Source organism: Salvia splendens, chromosome 9 (assembly GCF_004379255.2).
Source record: "Salvia splendens isolate huo1 chromosome 9, SspV2, whole genome shotgun sequence".
Taxonomy (NCBI): domain Eukaryota; kingdom Viridiplantae; phylum Streptophyta; class Magnoliopsida; order Lamiales; family Lamiaceae; genus Salvia; species Salvia splendens.
This window is the reverse complement of record NC_056040.1, coordinates 5,944,585-5,966,138: the sequence shown is the minus strand read 5'-3', so window position 1 is coordinate 5,966,138 and position 21,554 is coordinate 5,944,585. Positions and strand designations below refer to the sequence as shown.

General features: G+C 39.6%; 2 protein-coding genes across 2 annotated transcripts; both read left to right on the top strand.

Annotated features, from left to right (window-relative positions):
• The first annotated feature begins 2,330 nt into the window (after nucleotides 1-2,330).
• Nucleotides 2,331-10,543, top strand: LOC121747961 (sphingoid long-chain bases kinase 1-like). The gene is made up of 9 exons (XM_042142144.1): nucleotides 2,331-2,483; nucleotides 4,110-4,649; nucleotides 4,736-5,092; nucleotides 6,339-6,432; nucleotides 6,526-6,563; nucleotides 7,125-7,271; nucleotides 7,746-7,845; nucleotides 8,598-9,529; nucleotides 9,992-10,543. Exons 2-9 carry the CDS (start codon nucleotides 4,230-4,232, stop codon nucleotides 10,139-10,141), a joined length of 2,238 nt encoding a protein of 745 aa, XP_041998078.1. The 5' UTR covers nucleotides 2,331-2,483; nucleotides 4,110-4,229; the 3' UTR covers nucleotides 10,142-10,543.
• Nucleotides 10,544-11,556: 1,013 nt separating this feature from the next.
• Nucleotides 11,557-21,437, top strand: LOC121748196 (E3 ubiquitin-protein ligase KEG-like). The gene is made up of 16 exons (XM_042142426.1): nucleotides 11,557-12,578; nucleotides 12,972-13,334; nucleotides 13,437-13,664; nucleotides 13,872-13,997; nucleotides 14,084-14,420; nucleotides 14,622-14,779; nucleotides 15,446-15,603; nucleotides 15,734-15,855; nucleotides 15,989-16,123; nucleotides 17,028-17,152; nucleotides 17,252-17,356; nucleotides 17,474-17,722; nucleotides 18,560-18,893; nucleotides 18,991-19,179; nucleotides 19,268-19,573; nucleotides 19,878-21,437. The coding sequence occupies exons 1-16, from the start codon at nucleotides 11,824-11,826 to the stop codon at nucleotides 21,087-21,089; spliced, it is 4,902 nt and encodes a 1,633-aa protein (XP_041998360.1). The 5' UTR covers nucleotides 11,557-11,823; the 3' UTR covers nucleotides 21,090-21,437.
• The last annotated feature ends 117 nt before the right edge of the window (nucleotides 21,438-21,554 follow it).

Sequence of the window (21,554 nt, the reverse complement as noted above, 5' to 3'; positions counted from 1 at the left end):
AATATTTAAATATACGTTTCTGGATTAAAGTTGACACTCACCAATTTTAAAATTGATCAAATTTGTCCACATACCCAAATAGAGAATCTATTCAAAATATAATATACTGCGAAATATAGGAATGTGGTGTTGAATGTCACAAAAATTTCAAATTGGTAATATCATCCCAAAATAAAGAGACCAATTGAACTGCTAATTTAATCTGATTTTGCTAATGAGATTAGACTTATCCAAGTGTCTGCTGATTTAGCTATATTCGATTTTTCCTATTAATCTGGATTGGGATCTAAAAATCAGATTATTGTGTTGAATCAAATTTCAACATATGGAATAAATATAACTAATATGTAAAATAAATAAAATCTGAAATACGGCCAAAGATATTAAGGCCATCCGCAACGCTGTCTCTTATCCGTCTCTTAACCGTCTCATCTCTTAACTATTCATGAGTCTCACTGTATTTTTCACTCCATCTCTTAACTAAGAGACAACACCTGCAACCCTCCATCTCTTATCCGCCTCTTAACCATCTCATCCCTTAACTATTTATTCAATTTCATTTTTAATGTTTATTTCCAACAAATTCAATTAATAAAAAACACACTTCATTAAATAAAATAAAAATACAACTTAAAATAACAAAAAAAACAAAAAAAACACATAATTAAAATATTAAAAAATTTTTACATAATTTAAAATACAATTTTATAGAAATTAAAAAAACTACTCCGCCGGCGAATCACCCCCCGAAGGCGGTGGCGGTGCACTCAAGCTACCTAGTGGCAGAATACCAATTTGTCTTGCCATATACTCAATTCCGGCAAGATGGACTTGATATTGTGGAGGCGTCATGCGGGAAGTGTCCGCCATCGTGGCGGTCAAGTACATGGACAATAGGGTGTTCGAGCCCGAGCCCGCCTGGCTTGATTCGCCCCGGCCCCTCCTCACTCTAGCCGCTTTCGCCGCCTTGGTCCCTTGCGGCCGACGGCGCCCACGGGAGGACCCCCTGCAATGGTGGTCGTGCCCTCAACCTCTTGTGAGGCAAACTCTTGTGCGGCGCTGCCTGAACCGCCCTCACTAGACTAGTATTGGCCACCCGCCGTGTGCTTCGTGCGTTTCGAGGTCGAGCCTGTGCTGGACTGGACACCGCCAACCCACATTTCCTCGTCTCTGACCACCTCCCAAACATCGACATGTTTGAATTTTTTGCCGTTGTCGTAAAAAAAGACTCGCAAAGCCGCTCTCAGAATGTCGACTCCACTAGCTCCGCTTTGGTAATTCGCCGCTTCATTCTTGTAGATCCCGCAAAATTTTTTGACTTCTCTGTCGACTCGGTCAAAATGACTGCGGGGCATCTTCAATGTGCGGCGGCGGGACCCCTTTGGCTTAATCTCGTTGTAGGAGTCGATGACCTTTTCCCAAAAACACTTCCGGGTTTGTTGATTTCCGACGATGGGATCGTACGGGACGCTGACTCAGGCGTTGTACAGAGCCATCGTGTCCTTGCGGCTGTATGGATGACGGCCTACATCCTCCTCTTCCTCTTCCTTTACGGCGTCGAATGCGCGAGCCCTGGAGCTTCCACCGCCTTGTCCTCCTTCTGAATTGGGTTCATCCGGATAATCCTCCCTAATCTGGGATAATCCCTGCGAATACCTCGGGTGGAGGGATTAGCGTATGCATCCACATCAAAATGGGGTGGTTGGTACGCCGCCGGCATGGACGAGCCTTAGGTGCCCGGCGTCGACGAACCGGAACCACCCAAGACATTGTACATGCCCCCAGTCGCTAAACGCGTTAATGTCAAAGCCGCCGGAGCCGCCAGAGTTTCCGTCGCCGGACATTTTATGATGAAAATTGGAGAGGTGAGATGAAAATTGGAGAGGAAATGAAGATGATTTGACAAGAATAGATGTGTGATTGTGTGTATAATGAGGATGAAAGAGGAGTATTTATAGAATAAAAAAAGAAAAAAATGAAAAAATAACCGTTGAACGGTCATATGACCATTTTTTAAATTTATTTATTTATTTATTATTAAAATCGATTTTTTTAAAAAAATAATTTATTGCGTCAGCGTGATGTCGCCCACTTGCGGGCCGACGAGTGGGCGTCACGCCTAGCGCCAGCGCGCGCCAGCCATCTCGGTGGGATGAGACACTCGCCGAGACCGGGATGAGACGCGGGGCTGCAATGCCGTCTCGTCTCGCCGAGACAAGATAGAGATGACAACGAGACGCGTTGCGGATGGCCTAACTAAGCTTCCATCAAATATCTAGAGGAGAAAAAGAAAAAAGAGTCAACGATAATAATTGTGAGAGAGAATATTGTAAAATACAAAGACAACAAAATCAGTCTCTGGGTTTTGCTCGTTTCTCCATTTCTTATTCTTCATTCAAACCACTCCCACCCACCACCGATCTCCGCCGCCCCCGCCGCCCGCCGCCGGGGGAAATCCGTGGATTATTTCTTAAACAAAAAAGGCAAGTCTTTTTTTCCCAACGCAGGAAGGTTTCAACTGGAATTCATCTGTTTGAATGAGTTGTTGCGCTTAAAGCTCGATTTTTGGGCGTTTTCTTGCAATTACGAGTTATATTGTTTTTGGGTTTTTGTTGCGGGGCTTGATCGGATTATTCTGGATGTGGATTGAGTTGATTCATTTTAAAATTTCAATTTCGGGCTTAGTTCATCTTCTAGTTATGCGTAGAAGTTCAATGTGAATTGCATTTGGGGGTTTTCTAAATGGTTGACTAGCTTCTGTTTTGGTGTGATCCAGTTGAGATTTTTTCCTTTGGGGAGTGGAAATAGGAATGGCCAATTTTGTAATCAGCTAGGAAGAAAACGCTTTATTTTTTTGCTATATTTCTAAATGGTTTCTCCTTGCTGTATGTAGTCAAAAGGGTTCAGTGTATTTTCTTTTGATTTCTCAAAATGTTTGAAAAAGTCAGAATTTGCGATTTCTCTATGAGGTTGTAGTGTTGATTGAATCGTGTAGCTGGACTGGGATTTGGTTCACCCAGAATTGGCAATTGCTCTATGAGGTTATAGTGTTGATGCAGTGGAGTAGCTGGACGGTTATTATGGTGAACCCAAAATTTGCAACTGCTCTACGAAGTTGATTAAATCGTGTAGCTGAGCGGCAATTTTGGTGCACCTGGGGACATGTTTGTCTGATCTTTTGGACATATATACATGTAGTTATGTTATATATGTTGTTACTTGTATCTATTCATGTAATTACAAGTACAAGAAGAGCTCGAGTTGTCTTAGTGCATTGCAAAAGTGGGATTTGAGCAACTGATTTTATGCTTTGGCTGTTCTTCTTTCGCATGTATTACCTTGTTGTGACCTAGTTTTCCTTCGATTGGAGGCTCTTGAGTTTATGTATACAAGTTAGACTTTTGATGTTTTGGAGGAATCTTTGCTCAATGATCAACTATTTGCTGGGGCTATTTATTGTTAATATTTTCTGTTGCGCCTATTGTTGGATTGTTCGCAATTCTATCAGAAGCTATTTCCTCAAATTAACATTTCTGAAGTACTAATATACTTTTGAAAAACACACTAACTGATACCTCTCTTGAACTTATCCAGTGAGTTTTGTACTTGTGAATTGTATAATATCTTTTACCTTTGTCAAAGGTAATGGAGAAGATTATAAAGTGATCTAAGTACGTTACAATACATTGTCATTATATATGTAATATCTTGTTTGGTCTGAAGATCATATTACGGCTCTACACTGTAATGTTTGCTTAGAAATATCCCTCTCTTTATGGATATTGAAATCGTGTTGTTTCTCCTATAATGATCTGCTATGCTTTATGGTTGTATCTAAGTATGGGGATAATGAAGAAACAATGTAGTTTTAGTCCTTAATAATAACTTATCATTTTCATAGTTTCAAATATTTATGATGTGCTGCATATACAAACCAACTAGTCAAGTAAATTGTACTCATAACTAGGCATTTAGCAATGCTAAAATGATCAGGAATTGTTTAGCCACTGCCACTAACCATTTTGTAATTTGGAATGATTGAAGTTAGATGGGATTTTTTAAAATTTTCATTTTATTTGGTCGATAATTAAAATTTTCTACTGATGCAGGCTGAGTTGCAGTCAATCCTTAATTGGACCCTGGATTTTATGGTATTTGTACCATGGAGCTTCTGTGTGAGTAGATGACTTTTTCTTTTATTGTCCATCGCTTTGTGCTTGAGAGTCATTATGCAGAAGAGTGGGAGTCTGTCCAAGCATAGTTCTTTGCGACTCACAACTCAGCAGTCACTTCGTCGTCTCGGTATTTGTTCTCAAGTTTCAACGGCACAACAAACATCGCCTGTTGTCTTTCCAGAAAAACGTGGTAGTAGAGGGAAGGCCACGAAATGTGGTGAAATCGGTGTCAACAATGATGATCCAAATGGGGCTAAGAGGACAGAACACAGGATTGATGTTGGAGATGAGCAATCTGATTTGCTTGGATATGAAGTTTTCACTGGAAAACTTGCCTTGGACAAGACGAAATCCAGTAAGGATTCCGTGGTACAAACTTCAGAGAATTCCAACTCGGATGCAGTTGATGCTAAACTGACAAGCAATGCATTGATTTGGGGTTCTAAGATGTTGCATCTCGATGATGTGATTTCGGTAATTCCTTTGTGTCCATTTCTAATTCTTTCCTGATTTAATTTAAATTTAATATCTTGGTCCTGATTTCTTCTTACATTTGGCAGTTGTCCTACTGTGTTGGGCTCAGACATTTTACTCTGCATGCATATCCATTTAGAAAGGGTTCATGCCTTTTAAAGAAAAGTGGGAGAAGTCGGAAGGACTTTCGTTTTTTTGCTTCCACCCCTGAGGATGCAATCCAGTGGGTCAATGCCTTTGCAGATCAGAAGTGCTATGTGAATTGTCTGCCTCACCCTATGGCTTCTAAGAAGCAGAGTTCAGATTCAATTTTCAATGAGTTTCCTCCCGAGTCATATATAAGATGTAAAAGTCCACCGAGAATGCTCGTCATTTTAAACCCTCGTTCTGGTCGTGGCCGTTCAAGCAAAGTTTTCAATGGATTGGTAGAACCTATATTTAAAGTAAGTTTATTTATGGTGCTTTCCGCTTCATATTTTATTTTGTTATGTTGTACAGCGAACATAGCTTTTGGTACGGTACGAAATGAGCCAAGTTACTTGTGAGCAATTCAGGTCTTAATTCAATAAAAGCTCACTCGAGATCGTCTAGTTAGACTTGATCAAACAAATAAACCAATCACTGGCTTGGGAATATTTGGCTTGTTGGCACATGAATATTGTAAACTATAGATCTACCCATTGGGTACTTAAGACAAATAATTTGTATACATGCACCTATGGTAGTTGTAAGTGAACATTTTATCAAAAGAAATATCCGTTAGAATATGTAATCTGCTTGGTATTGAATGAATAATACTTCAATTAATAATAAATATGTATATAAAGCTTGTTTAAGCTTGGTTAGGCTCGAATAAGCTCGTGAGGCTTGAATACATTGTAAATTAAGTGTGGAGTTCAACTTGATTATAAAGAAACCAAATCAATCTTTGGGGTATTCGGTTTGGCTCTGCTCAACTACACCCTAGCTTTAGGTTGTAGACTCATAGACATAATTGTTAACGGTGCATCTTGCTGCCGGTCACTGAGTAGTTGTACAACAGCATACGATGGACACATTTTTCAAACAACACTCAAATTCAAGGCTCATAACCTAAATAATATAAACTCAACTCGTGGAACTTTTTTTCTCCCCTACCTTCTTGTTTAGTTTCTTAACTTCCCTTCTTTTCATGATCCATACACGAAGATCTACTTCCTGCTAATCTTGCGAAGTTTTCTTCAATATGATGATAGGTTCTTCATGGAAAAGAAATAAGTAGGTAACATATTTGGAAGTTTAATTGATTCACCATAGAAGAACATAAGGAAGTTATCTCTTATTTGAAGAAGTTTATAAAATTGGCTCTGGCTGACCTTTTTTATGGAGAAAATTTAGTGTGTCCCGTTTCATACCTCTGGCAATTTAAGCCAGCTGGAGTGAAGGTTCCAGGAAACACTGTTTTAAAAAAAGCTGTTTGGAGATGAGTTTTACTGTTAAAAATGTTATATCTGGTCGACTGCTGCTAACATTCTGGATTTGTATGCTACAATTGTTAAACTCCCTACGTCTCCCAGATGACTGGCCAGACTGAATTGGTTTTGTTCTTCATTAGTATACTATGCTCTTAGGTAACTGGCCAACTGCCATATCTTTGTTGTTGTCATATGATCTATAACTGTCCTTTTCTTCTGATGGGTTAAATTGCAGCTTGCGGGATTTGAGTTAGAGGTTATCAAAACAACATCTGCAGGTCATGCTAGAAAGCTCGCAGCGAGTGTTGATTTCAGTACATGTCCTGATGGTACATCTTGCTTTTATATTCTATAATACTCCAATTAAGTACTACAATTATACTCCTCCTGACTATTGTCTCTTTGACTATTATTCCTTGTAGGTATTATATGTGTAGGAGGAGACGGAATCATAAATGAGGTTTACATAGTCACTATCTTGTCGTCCATTTGTATTCCCCGGACAATGATAGATACCTTATGAAGCGATCATGCTGTATCATTTCTTCAACATGTTTTTAATTGGCATTTGTTTGGATTTTGGGTTGATTTCATTGGTGCACTGATGAAACAAATGCTTGCTTCCTTGATGTAAATACAAAAAAACAGTCCCAGGAAGAATTTTCAAGTTGACACACAAGTTGGAACATGCAATTTTCTAGACTTGTCTGGTGATAGGGAACAGCCATAATTCCGTCACGTATTTATGGTTGCTAAACAAGTGGCTTTCATGCATTTCTGTTGTGTTTTTCAGCACTTATGATGTGTGCTGTTACATTTTTCTTTTACTTTCAGAAATTCATAGCTTTGCGTTTGACCATTGGTTCACTTGTATGGTATAAATGATCTTAGGTCATGTGGTCCTATGTGGTAACTGTTTAATTGTGCTTCATACATTTTCTGAAGTTTGGGTAATATATATTTGTTTTGTGGGAGTATGTTGTTTCTTAGTATCATTAATATTGAGATCTCAATCTTGCAGGTTTTAAACGGATTACTTAGCAGAGGGAACCAGAAAGAAGCAATTTCAATCCCAATTGGAATCATACCTGCAGGTTCAGATAATTCTTTAGTCTGGACGGTTCTTGGGGCCAGAGATCCCATATCTGCAGCAATTACAATTGTTAAGGTAGTATTTTTATAAAAATTTGGACGTTCTTACATTATTTTGCTTTTTCCCGAAGTAGGGATAGTATTCATTTTCATTAGTTCAATTGCAATAGAAATGTTGTTTCATGTATGTGTAACTATTAACTTTCTGTTGATGTGAAGTTCTAGAGACTGGAGAATTAAATGCTACATTTAACTCAAAGGGTCAACTCAGTGGTCAACTCCACTCATGAAAGTACAATATGTTGCATCAGTATGCAAAATAATGTCTTATCACATAGAAATATACTTCCCTGAAATCCTTTCTTTTCTAGTCATCCAAATTTGAATGACTGGAAATGATTTTTCCATTGTATGCTTAACAAGATCCTAATCGCTATTTATATATGCAACACACCGAATGAATTTAAATGCTGAGTTCATATGTATATCTTTGTATTATTCTGTAGTCAGCCAGGTTCATATGTTGGAGTTTTTTTCTGGTGGATTTCAGGGAGGTCTTACAGCCACTGATGTTTTTGCTGCGGAGTGGATCCATACTGGAGCTATCCACTTTGGGATGACTGTTACATACTTTGGTTTCATTAGTGATGGTAATTAGCATTTTATATTAATTCATTCTCATTTAAAGAATTTCCCCAATTTCTCCAACATGAATGATTTTATCCCCTCCTTTTCTATTTAGATCTTTATATGGAGCATTAGACAACATTTTTATCCATTCTTTGAAGCTTGTCTATGATTACAATTGAGTGTTTGATGGTCTCTAACCTATTTTACATCAGTTGAGTCTGATTGTTTCTCTTACATAGTTTTCATTGCTGGTTTTGGAGATAATGGAAACTTTCTAAAAAAACGCTCCCTTTTGGGTCCCAAATATGATTATATCAGTCAATTGCTTGAAATATATTGATGTGGCAGATCTGCATAACAACAAATTTATGTCCCGATTCTCGCTTCTTATTCTTCTACATGAAACTTGCGCAAATAGTTTTGCTTGTTTCGCTCTCATCCATTCATTCGGAAATTTTTGCTTTAATGGTAGCCTTAGAAGCCTTGTTTTCCGTTTAAGTTTATTGAGAAATTCCAAAGTGCATGAAAATATCCAAGTTGTTCCTCCCCTTGAGTAAAGTTTCTTAGCCTAATTATTTTGACACTATCTTGAATTGTTTTATGATTTTATGTCACAGTTTTGCTTTTGTTATTCTATTATTGTAATGGCTCATAAAAGATTTGTTCTGTCAGACTGACTTTTGGATGAAGCTAAAACACATTTAGTTTTCTTTATCCCTGTAAACTTTATCCGCCTTATTTTTGAGTCCCATCTTCTCTGTATTTGCTGTAGTATTGGAGCTCTCGGAGAAATTCCAGAAGCGGTTCGGCCCTTTGCGCTATTTTGTTGCTGGCTTTCTCAAAATTTTCTGCTTGCCCAATTACAATTATGAAGTGGAATATCTTCCGGCACAGACTGGCTCCGGAGATGGAAAAGCTTCTGATGGTCATGAAACTTTGGAAATGGCAGAGCTCTACACTGATATCATGCGTAAATCAGGCAAGGAAGGTCTTCCTCGGGCCTCCAGCTTATCAAGTATAGATTCAATAATGACCCCAAGCCGAATGTCTGGAAACGATTTCGATACGACCTGCAGTAGCATTGAGCCATCAGACTATGTGCGAGCCATTGATTCAAAGTCGAAACGACTCTCAGCTGGTAGAAGCAACGTGACAGCTGAGCCAGAAGTTATCCACCCTCAGCCGCCACATTCGGTCACTCCAAACTGGCCCAGGACGAGATCCAAGTCGAGGACTGACAAAGGCTGGACTGGCACAATCACCATAAATGATTCCACCAGATGCTCCTGGGGCAATGCAACAACTTATGATAAAGAAGATATCTCTTCGACATTGTCGGACCCTGGGCCGATATGGGATGCTGAGCCTCGATGGGATTCTGAGCCTAACTGGGACGAACATCCTATTGAATTGCCAGGGCCGCTAGAGGGCAGTGAAGCTGTTGAGGAAAAGGAAATCACCCCTCGACCAGAAGAGAATTGGGTGGTTGCGAAAGGCCAATTTCTTGGTGTCCTTGTATGCAACCATTCTTGTAAAACCGTCCAGAGTCTGAGTTCGCAGGTCGTGGCGCCCAAGGCAGAGCATGATGACAATAGCTTGGACCTTTTGCTGGTTCGTGGTAGTGGGCGATTCAAGCTGTTGAGATTCCTTTTGTCTCTGCAGACGGGTAGTCACCTTTCCTTGCCATACGTCGAATATATTAAGGTAAAGAAGCATCTCCTTACCTGCACAACCACATATCCCAACATGATAGATGCAATGAATAAAAACTGCAAAAAAAAAAGACTTTACATTATAAAAACAAGAAAGATAAACAAGTAGAGGTCTCTCCTGCATCTGTTGAAAGATGTTAGGAGGGTTCTAAAAAGGCTCACTATTTAATAATACTAAGAAGGTTGAGATATGGTGACTTCTTATTGGTCTGAATATAAATAGCATGTACTTACTCCTATGTTCAGAACAGCCCAAGTCACAATTTCGGGAAACTCGAGTTTTCGTTGTTATAAAAAATAGTGGCATCAAGGTTGTTTGTAGACATATCATTGGTTTTGATACCTTATTCTTGAACACACATCAACTCAAGCTAGCTGGATAGTGAAACTTAGAGTGCAACAGGTGCTGATTTGCTAGTATTGAATTGACCTGGATGGATTCTGCTAAATGCAGGTGAAGTCCGTTAAAATTAAACCCGGGAAGCACACACACAATGGATGTGGCATTGATGGTGAGCTGTTCCCAGTAAACGGGCAGGTGATCTGTTCACTATTTCCCGAACAGTGCAGACTCATTGGCAATCCGTTGTCTTCTAGCCTTTGATCCGCATCTTCCAAAGGTACGGATACCTCTCTTGAAGAGGTGAAGGCGATACTTGAGAGACTTGGTTTTCGTTGGTGCATGTTTGGCTTTTCATTTGACAGAGTTTGAGGTCCCTGTAGATTTTTGTCGTTGCTTCATTCTTTCTAAACTATCACTGTATCGGGGTCGTATGTACCCTTGCCCAGTTGCCCGGGGACGTGCTTATACACGCCTAGCTAATAGGAATGTAGGCCTAAATCCTTCTATCTCATGTATTTTTCATCGAATTGCCTCACATTCCAAAGTTGATCTTGTTTGTAATTTTCTTTTCCTTTTCCCCATGAAATCCTTATGTTGTATAGATGTGTTGAGGAACTGTGATGTTTGTATTATATTATATTGATATTTCCTTTTTTTGATGAACTCCCAAATTTACTACTCCTTTTAGTCGTATTCATTTCTCGGTTGTCCTGTCCCACTGAACTTGAGTTATTTTCTATTTTGGCAAAAAATGAGATTTTGAATATAACATTTACTAATTCCACACCTTATTACTCCAAAATTTTATTTCACTCTCTCCTCTCTCCCTCCCTCCTTTGTTCCCTCGACTCATGACTCTTGCTCTTCTTCTTCGATTTCCTCTTCGGCCTGCTTTCAGTTTCCTCTGTGGATGTTGCTGACCTTCCTCTTTGATTTTCCGACATGGTTTGCCAACTGAAACCATTGTACGTCTCTTCTTGCTATTTCTCTGTTTCCAATTCCTAAAGAAATCCAAATCCCCAATTAATTAGTTGAAAGTAGAGATATAGTAAATTAAAAAATTACAAATTAAATTTAAATATTAAATAAAACACTCCACAAAATAATTTATTTTTTACAATCAATAAAAACAAAAAGCAATCAATATTACTACTTACATATGCACTAAAACTTATCTATTTTATTATCCGTCCATATAAAAATACTAAAAAGCCACTTCATACCGGAAAGAAATACCTAACTTTGGGCGGGATGAAAAAAGTATTTGCTATCGTATTATTGAAGTGATGTATGTAGATTTACTTACCAAGAATTGTTCCAAATGTGTTGTAGTAATCTTATTTGCATTGCCTAATATAGAATTAATGCATGATAATGTGTCACAATCTACATGCATTTAGTGAAGTACACAACAACAAACAAATTCACAAGAGGATTCTATTTTTTAAATATGTCAATTGTCAACAACCAAATTGTTGAATATGTTATCCTTTGCTAACCAAAACTAAACAGTTGAAACAACTTAATCATATTATATCAAATTTTTTCTACCATATCCACCTGACCAAACATTCTTTATATACTGCAGATTTTTTCCGCTAAAGCAAATTTATACTGAAAATAAATAAATTCTTACCTCAGTAAAAATATGTTTCACACAGGAAGAGAGAGAGAGAGCGAGCAAAGTGTCAACACAAGGAAAAAACGACGGCAGAACCCAACTATCAAGTTTTCTCACTGGAGCTCACCTTCCCAATTTCCTACCTTTCTCTCTCTAAAACTCTTCCCTTTTCATGGATCTGCGCTTCTCTCTCTAAAAACCAGCGATACTCGCCGAATCTTCATCTCAATTTAGCTACTTGCTGCCGCGATTCTCCCGGCGAGTAGAAAAATCAGCATTGACTAGGCGAAAAAAATATATATTAATAAAAAATCATTAATTGATGAGGGTGCCGTGTTGCTCAGTTTGCCAGAACAAGTACAACGAGGAGGACCGGTGCCCTCTCCTCCTCCAATGCGGCCATGGCTTCTGCCGCGAGTGCCTCTCCAAGATGTTCTCCGCCTCGCCAGATTCGTCCCTCTCCTGCCCCCGCTGCCGCAGCGTCTCCACCGTCGGGAACTCTGTCTCCGCCCTAAAGAAGAATTACGCCGTCCTCTCCTTGATCCAGGGCGGCGAGGACGACGAGGATGATGAGGACGATGAAGACGATGAGGGTAGTGGTAATAGGGCTTTTATTAACAACAATTTGTGCGGGAATAGTAGTGTTGTAAATAGTAGTAGCGGCGGTGGTGGTGGTTGTGTTTATAGCAATGGGGGTAGGAGGGTTGGGGAGGGTTCTAGAGGTGGGAGGATTGATTTGGGGGTGCATAAAGAGGTAAAATTTGTTAAGAAGATTGGGGAAGGGATTAGCAGGAGGGCGGGGGTTGAGATGTGGGCGGCGATTGTGTCGGGTAGGGGATGTAAGCATAAGGTGGCGGTGAAGAAGGTGGTTAGTGGGGAGGATACGGATGTGGTGTGGATGCAGGGGCAGCTTGAGGAGTTGAGGAGGAAATCGATGTGGTGTAGGAATGTTTGCACTTTCCATGGAGCTATGAAGATGGAAAGTAGCCTTTGTTTAGTGATGGATAGGTGTCATGGGTCTGTGCAGACGGCAATGCAGCGGAATGAAGGGCGTCTCACGCTCGAGCAAATACTCAGGTTTGCCTTTGTTGTTTTAGTGAATGCAGCAGCATAGGAAATTTGGTCATATAATACTGAACGTGGTGTAAGTAATTAGGTTGTAGGTTTAGCTATTGGTAATTTATTTTTAGCCTGGATAAGGTATCAAGGTTTGAAAGCTCGAATATTGCATTTCCGCTGTTGCTATCTCGTCAATTTTAAACTTTGATGCAACAGGTAAAAATGTCTGCCGTTTTATAGCATTAAGTTTTCTGCTTAAGTCAATTGGACAATTTCTCGTCAATTGTATTTGCAAGTGATTATGCTGCACAGTACCACAGGGAGCTTAAAGACTATTTTTTTAAACTTTCAAGCCATGTAATTGAGAATTATAATAGCTTTTAATTTACCTATAACTCTTTTTGTGCATAGATATGGAGCAGATATCGCCCGGGGAGTTGCTGATCTTCATGCTGCAGGTGTTGTTTGTATGAATATTAAACCATCCAACCTGCTCCTGGATGAGAATGGTCATGCCTTGGTTTCTGATTATGGGCTCCCAGCCATCTTAAAAAAGCCTGATTGCAGAAAATCCGGAAAAGAATGTGAGCCATCAAAAATTCATTCATGCATGGATTGCACAATGTTGAGCCCAAACTATACTGCCCCTGAAGCATGGGAACCTGTGAAGAAGTCGCTGCATCTTTTCTGGGATGACGCCATTGGCATATCTCCTGAATCTGATGCATGGAGCTTTGGTTGCACATTGGTAGAAATGTGCACGGGTACCATTCCGTATGTTGAATTGTTTAATATATTCCATGGATACCCTGTTATTTGTGTCTTTTTAAAATTTTGAGAATGAATGGGAAAAACAAGTAGGTTTCTTCTATACAGGTGGGCTGGTCTAAGTGCTGAAGAAATCTATCAATCTGTTGTCAAAGCCAAACGACAGCCTCCTCAATATAGTGTAGTTGGTGTTGGAATACCGAGGGAATTGTGGAAGATGGTTGGTGACTGCCTGCAGTTCAAGGCTGCAAAAAGGCCAACTTTTCATTCAATGTTGGCAATATTTCTTCGTCATTTGCAAGGGATCCCTAGGAGTCCACCGGCAAGCCCAGACAAGTAAGAAACTAGATCATCATGGAGGTCATATTGCATGATATTTGTGTGCAAATAAGTAAAAAAAAGTATAAAATGTTTGCTACAGATTTCCTCATAGTACCTTGTCCCTCAGTATCTTTTGGTATTTATTTATAGATAACCCTGTAGTTGGTACTTCAATTCATGTTTGATAAGTTTGACGTTAAAATTTACTCATGTTATGACCAGTGACTTGCCTATTACACCTGTGATAAATGGGATTCCTCCCTCCACATCAGCTGAGGTGGAGGTTCAGCTAGCAAATCCCAACCTTCTACATCGACTTGTCTCTGAAGGAAATTTCACTGGCGTGAGGTGAGGCATATTTCCATTATTCGTGATTGTAATAGCAGATATAGTGTCTTCTTTAAGATACATATTCCACTACCCATCCCATGCAGAGAGTTGCTTGCAAAGACTGCTGCTGCACATGATCGTAATATTCTACATTCACTTCTAGAAGCACAAAATGCGGATGGCCAAACTGCTCTTCACCTGGCTTGTAGGCGGGGCAGTGTTGAACTGGTTGAAGCTATTTTGCAGTACGACGAGGCTAATGTTGACGTCCTTGACAAAGACGGTGACCCACCTCTTGTTTTTGCTCTGGCAGCTGGGTCACCTGAATGTGTTCGAGCACTCATTAAACGCAATGCAAATGTGAGGTCCCGGTTGAGGGAAGGCCTTGGTCCATCAGTTGCTCTTGTCTGTGCCTACCATGGCCAACCAGATTGCATGCGAGTATGTCTCTCTGACCCTTTTATCCTATTTTCGTGGACTAATTTGGAGAAGACGTAGAAATGCAAAGCAGGATAATTTAACTACATACATAACTCAGATTTTTCCAAAATTTCATGCGACATGTTTTTGTTTCTTAATCTTACTAACTGTTGCTTTGTTTTTTTCTGATATTTATTATTTCTTACCCTCGTTTGCCAACAGGAGTTATTATTAGCGGGCGCTGATCCAAATGCTGTTGATGATGAAGGTGAATCTGTACTTCACAGAGCTGTTGCGAAGAAATACACTGACTGTGCTATTGTTATATTGGAAAATGGAGGATGTAGATCTATGAGAATCTTGAATTCTAAACATCTGACGTAAGTGTGAATTCATCTTCAGGTAGCATAGGTGGGATTTTTTGGCTAGTCATATGGAGTACTAGGGTAGAGAAAAGCAAGTTACGAGAAACGTTTTTCCTTTGAAAGTCAACATGATAAGTAGAGTCCACTTTCCATTTGACTTTATTATGACTTTAGTGTAGGAAAACATGATATACAGTATATTTTTACCTCAGTAACATTGGGTAATGCATTTGTCTTAGATTTTCAAAGAATTGAAAAAAAGTTTGAGATTGAATGCTTATAATTACATACATAAAATTTAATGTGGAAACATATTTGCATGCTGTGGCATCTCTATACTATTAAGTGGGCTGTGGAGCAATAGATAAACTTTGAAAATGCACTATATGACAGAGGCAATATAGTTCAGCAGGCTATTCTTCCATTAATTTGTTCCTGTGTTGGTACAAGTAAGGCTGCAATAGCATCCGTTGTGGAATGCCTTTGAAAGTTATGTATTTAGTTTGGTAGTCACTTTTATTAGTTTGGATTGAGTCTCCTGTTCAATGGTGTAATTATCTTTGATTGTTTGTGATATAAATTAATATGAGGTTCATAAGACTCAAAGCATCTGTGTCTTTTATTGTTTGTGGTCAAGTTCCCATGTGCTGGTGCATGCTATAAGGGCATCTTATTTGACAGGCCTCTGCATTTGTCTGTAATGACCTGGAATGTAGCTGTTGTCAAAAGATGGGTAGAGCTTGCATCTGTGGATGAGATTGAAGAAGCAATAGATATCCAGAGCCCTGTAGGAACAGCTTTGTGCATGGCAGCTGCCTCCAAGAAAGATCACGAACCTGGTATAAGTTGGGCAATTGATTTCAAGCCTTTTTAATCTATGCTTCTAATAGGTTTCAGAACAATTTCCCCCTTAATGCCTGCAAGTTCTGTTTCTGGCATTTACATTTTCAGTTTTCTGTAATCCTGTAGAGGGTAGAGAGCTGGTGAAGACACTGCTGGCCGCCGGAGCAGATCCAACAGCTCAAGATACCCAGCATGCCCAAACCGCGCTGCACACTGCTGCTATGGCTAATGATGTGGAGTTAGTCAGGGTAGGCCAAGCAATCACTTAATTACACCAAATTCTATTCCTTTTGGATCAATGCTAGAGCTTTAAATGAGAAAAGAAAATTGGGCAAGATGTTACTAGGTGTAAATACTTTATTGAAAATTTAACCGGTGCAGATCATATTGGAAGCCGGCGTTGATGTGAATATAAGGAATGTGCAGAATACCATCCCTCTCCATGTAGCACTGGCCAGAGGTGCAAAGTCTTGTGTTGGATTGCTTCTATCAGCTGGGGCAAACTGCAACATGCAGGTTTGATAACTTTGGGTCTTTGGTCCGAGTACTTGGCATAAGTTCTAGTCTGGGGAAATCATATTAAGAAAGGATAACATAATTCAAGTGATATTTGCTTAATTGTGGTAAAAGACACAGTGCTTTTGAATTTTTTAGATCAATTTAGCATGTTTGAGGACAGGGGCGGAGCCAGGATTCTAAAAATGAGTGGATGGAATTATATTTTTGCTTTTAGGAACAAGATTAGAATGGCGAAATTATAATTCAGCATATAAATATAAAGCACAATACAAAATTCAGTGCAGCTGTACCCTGCTCATTTTTGGACCTGTAAAGCCTAGTACTCTACGAAACTTAATCTCGAGTTGAGTGGAATGTTTACCAACATAATGAATGGGTCTTTGGTACCCATGAACTAAACCGAATCTCTAGTTGAGTTGACCCGCCAACCCTTGTACTTTTTTGAATTTTCAATTGATCATACTGAATGTGTCTTCTTTTGCCATCAATGAAAAAGCTGTTCCAAATTAGGATATCATACTAATAACTCAAAAGAAGTGTCAGTCAATTAAGATAAGTGATTGTGGGAAAAAAAAATCTGGCACTTCGAGTATATAGATCCCAATGGCATGTTCAAGAAAACCCGTCAAACTTTGTTTGACAAGCTTTATGTAGTTATTTTTAAGTGTTTTCTGGCTTGAACTGAGCTAATTTTACCTACAGATCCTAACTTGATGTGTCTCAGTGTCTGCCACTTTAAGGAGATGGTTGAGCATACTTTTAAGTTTTCAAGATATTGGACTTGTTGATAATTGTGTACAGTTTAAATTATTCTATTGCTTGTCCTGCTACCTTTTAAAATTTCCATCGATCATCACTGAGAATATAACTAAGATAATAATCCTACATGCGTTATCTTCAGGATGATGATGGTGACAATGCATTTCATATTGCTGCTGATACGGCAAAGATGATACGTGAAAATCTGGAATGGATCATTGTTATGCTTAGATATCCTGATGCTGCAGTTGATGTTCGGAATCACAGGCCAGTTCTGATATCTCTGAATTACTTTTCTATGTAAAGTTGTTCATGTAATGTATGGCGAAGTATAATATTAATAAATAAATGTCAAATGATTTGCAGTGGTAAGACATTACGGGACTTCTTGGAGGCTCTTCCTAGAGAATGGATTTCTGAAGATTTGATGGAGGCACTGGCGGAGAGAGGGGTCCATATGTCTCCTACAGTGTGCGTAGACAACAATATCATTACTTAGTGATTCTAGTGTTTATCTTATAGTGTATTTGACGTTCTTGGTACATATTTTCTATATGAGTAGTTTGATGCTGTAAAACGTTTTTGCAGATATCAAATTTGTGACTGGGTAAAATACAGACGAAGCATAACGGAACCAACTTATGGCTGGCAAGGTGCATCACACAGGAGCGTAGGCTTTGTCCAAAGTGTCCTGGATAGTGAAACCCTCATTGTAATATTTTGTTCTGGAGAAGCTCAAGTACTAGCAAACAAAGTACTAACAAATGAAGTCATAAAAGTAATTCCACTTGACAGAGGGCAGCATGTCAAACTTAAATCTGATGTCATAGAGCCAAGGTATGACCTCTCTGACATGGACATAAACCTTTTTAGAGTTTTAGGCATACTTACCAACTTTTGAAATTACATCCAGTATATTTTTCTTCATTCTTAAGCTATGCTCATCAATTATTGAATACTGCTTCAGATATTTGTGTCATCTTTATTGTTAACTTTATGCGTCGCACATTCCTGGTTCTCTTGCAAAACTTTTAGTTTTTTTTTCTGAAGTAGGTAGCCGTAGCTCTATCTTTTTTGGTAGTTATTTATTTTTTCTCTCTCTTCCATCTCATCGCTTTATGCATTAGTATCAGTTAACCCAGTTTATATATTAGACTAGATAATGCATAACTCTGACTGTAGTGTTGCTTATTCCATCAATCCCTTCTAGTAATGTAATTTTTTGAACTCTCAGATAAGGCATAATGCTTAGTCACAAATATAATGTTTATTTGTAGTATGCGTGGGTTTTGAAAGTATGATCATTTGCTAAGGTCGAACCAAACTAGACAGATTGTACTCCATCTATTCACGTGCATTAGTTCCGTCTAGTCCATGCTTCTAAATTTGCAGAGATCTTCTGGAATATGAGCATCTTTGAATTAAATTTTGTTCTTAATTCAACAATATGACCTGCCTTTGGCCAGTCTTGTCTCTAGAATTTCCATTTTGCTCTCCCTTTATCCATTAAAACATGGCATGAAAAGTCCAATTTTGCTACCACCTGCTGGAAAATATCACACCACTTTTGGTTGTCCTTAATTTTCACTAATACAGTTAAAATACAGGCCATATTTCTTATTAATTTCCTGTGTGTCCACCAAACTCACATCAACTCTCTTTCTGTTAATGCAGATTTGGTTGGCGGGGTCAGTCACGAGATAGCATAGGAACAGTTTTGTGTGTTGATGATGATGGAGTCTTGCGTGTTGGATTCCCTGGAGCATCTAGAGGATGGAAAGCAGATCCTGCAGAAATGGAAAGAGTTGAAGAATTCATGGTTGGAGACTGGGTTCGTATACGCCCAACACTGACTACAGCTAAACATGGACTTGGAGCTGTGACTCCAGGAAGCATAGGTGTAGTTTATTGTGTTAGACCCGACAATAGTCTGTTATTGGAACTAAGCTATCTTCCTGCTCCCTGGCATTGTGAACCTGAAGAAGTTGAGCATGTGGAACCATTTAGGGTAAGGGCATTTCAGTTGTAATATATGATTTTAGTTTCCTTGTTTCCCGAGTTCATCTCCTTTGGTTTTAGTTACAGTAATGTCTTATTTTCACCAGATTGGTGATCGAGTTTGTGTAAAGCGGTCTGTTGCTGAACCTAGATATGCATGGGGCGGTGAGACACATCATAGTGTTGGAAGAATTAGTGAGATAGAAAATGATGGTCTTCTGATAATTGAAATCCCCGATCGGCCTATTCCATGGCAAGCTGATCCTTCTGACATGGAAAAGGTGGAAGATTTTAAGGTAAACCTGTCTTAGTTATTGGTCTATGATCTATGTGACTGATGTAAACGTCTAATTCTATTCACTGTCTAATTTTCAACTTACGCAGGTAGGAGACTGGGTCAGAGTAAAAGCTTCTGTTCCCTCTCCGATATATGGATGGGAAGACGTTACAAGGAACAGTATAGGTATTATCCACAGTTTGGAGGAGGATGGTGAAATGGGAGTTGCATTTTGCTTCCGAAGCAAGATTTTCCGCTGTTCGGTTACAGATGTGGAGAAGGTACCTCCTTTCGAATTGGGTCAAGATATTCATGTGATTTCTTCTGTTACTCAGCCTCGTCTTGGATGGTCAAATGAAACACCTGCTACTATTGGAAAAGTAGTGAGGATTGACATGGATGGTGCCCTGAATGTAAGTTTGATTCTGTTCTTTTCCATTTTATTGTGTCCAACTTTCATGTGGAATAAGTTGGTTGCTGATTGAATAAAGAGTTTCTTCTTGGAGGACTGTGCCCTATCTTTTTCCTACACAGCCTCCTGGATTCAGTAAAGAATTTGTTTTTTAAATATACACGAATAAAACCTTGTGGTATTGGAAAGACTGAATTCCTTGGCGCTATTTCCTCTAATAGTGATTTCACTGATCTCCGAACATTTCTGTCTTGGCTGTGTCATGAGTTATGCCACTGAAGTATCTTCCTAATTATCTATTTCAGGTGAAAGTTACTGGGAGACAAAATTTGTGGAAAGTTTCGCCTGGTGATGCAGAAAGACTTCCAGGTATTGAAGTTGGTGACTGGGTGCGTTCAAAGCCAAGCCTGGGTACCAGACCTAGTTATGATTGGAACACCATAGGTAAAGAAGGTTTGGCAATTGTGCAGAGTGTACAGGATACTGGTTATCTAGAGCTAGCTTGCTGTTTCCGCAAGGGAAGGTCGAGTACTCATTATTCTGATGTTGAAAAGGTCCCAGCATTTAAAGTTGGACAACATATAAAATTCAGATCTGGTCTTGTTGAGCCAAGATGGGGTTGGAGAGGTGCTCATGCTGATTCTCGGGGTGTTATTGTTAGTGTAAATGGTGATGGTGAGGTGAGAGCAGCGTTCTACGGTGTACTGGGTTTATGGAAGGGGGATCCTGCAGATATAGAAGTCGAGAAAATGTATGAGGTAGGGGAGTGGGTTAGATTGGGAGATACTGCTCCTAGTTGGAAATCTGTTGCCCCTGGTAGTGTTGGTGTGGTACAAGGGATTCAGTGTGACAACAATGAATGGAGTGGAAATGTTTTGGTTGCATTCTGTGGAGAGCAAGAGTTATGGGTTGGCAATACAACCAATCTTACTAAAGTCGACAAACTAGTGGTGGGGCAGCGAGTTAAGGTTAAGAACTCTGTCAAGCAACCGAGGTTTGGTTGGTCGGGACACAGCCATGCAAGTATAGGGACTATATCAGCTATAGATGCAGATGGAAAACTCAGAATATACACACCTACTGGTTCTAAATCATGGGTGCTGGATCCTTCGGAAGTGGAAACTATTGAGGAAAGAGAACTTCACATCCGAGACTGGGTAAGGGTCAAGCCAAATGTCATTCCTACTCATCATTGGGGAGATGCAACCCATTCAAGCATAGGAGTTGTGCACCGTATAGAAGATGAAAACATATGGGTGGCATTCTGCTTTATGGACAGGCTATGGCTCTGTAAAACTCACGAGTTGGAAAGATTAAGACCATTCAGAGTCGGGGATAAGGTAAAGATCAAAGACGGGCTGGTGACGCCCCGGTGGGGATGGGGCATGGAGACTCATGCAAGCAAAGGTGAGGTAGTAGGAGTCGATGCGAATGGGAAGCTGCGGATCAAGTTTAGGTGGCGTGAAGGGAGGCCGTGGATTGGTGATCCTGCTGATATCGTGCTTGACGAGAGTTGAATGTTGTGTGCCTAACATTTTCTACCCATACTGAAATCTGAGGCGTCTCGACCCCATTGAGGTAACAGCGCTCTGCATAGCTATCAAATTGGAGTTGCTTCGCGGCGGAGGAGACGCCATATTGATTATATAGCCGACGATAAACTTATAGAAGAAAGGGGTTGGGTTGATGGTGTGCTCAACCCGCTCAGCTTGCTGACCTTAATATTATTGAGTTGAAAATTTATGTGAAGCTATTTGAGCTGTAGACTACATACAAATAAAGGTATAGTTGTGGTTTATTCGTTTGTATATTCGAATAACAGAACAGTTTCCTCGTATGAGTTCCAGTGATTTCAGATTTTTTAAGTGATCAGATTTTAATCAAGACTAACAATTTGGCCTGGAACCGGAACCGGAACCGTGTCTGCACGGTCGAACCATAAACCGTTCTCTTGGTTCTATTAGTCCGGTTATGGTTCATCT

Excerpts from the sequence above, each read along its gene's own strand:
- LOC121747961 (XM_042142144.1), top strand. The coding sequence starts at position 4,230 with ATGCAGAAGAGTGGGAGTCTGTCCAAGCATAGTTCTTTGCGACTCACA. Across the intron at positions 7,272-7,745 it reads CAGCAATTACAATTGTTAAG|GGAGGTCTTACAGCCACTGA; the intron begins GTAGTATTTTTA and ends GGTGGATTTCAG. Across the intron at positions 9,530-9,991 it reads CATACGTCGAATATATTAAG|GTGAAGTCCGTTAAAATTAA; the intron begins GTAAAGAAGCAT and ends TGCTAAATGCAG.
- LOC121748196 (XM_042142426.1), top strand. The coding sequence starts at position 11,824 with ATGAGGGTGCCGTGTTGCTCAGTTTGCCAGAACAAGTACAACGAGGAG. Across the intron at positions 17,357-17,473 it reads GTCCATATGTCTCCTACAGT|ATATCAAATTTGTGACTGGG; the intron begins GTGCGTAGACAA and ends ACGTTTTTGCAG. Across the intron at positions 19,574-19,877 it reads ACATGGATGGTGCCCTGAAT|GTGAAAGTTACTGGGAGACA; the intron begins GTAAGTTTGATT and ends TATCTATTTCAG.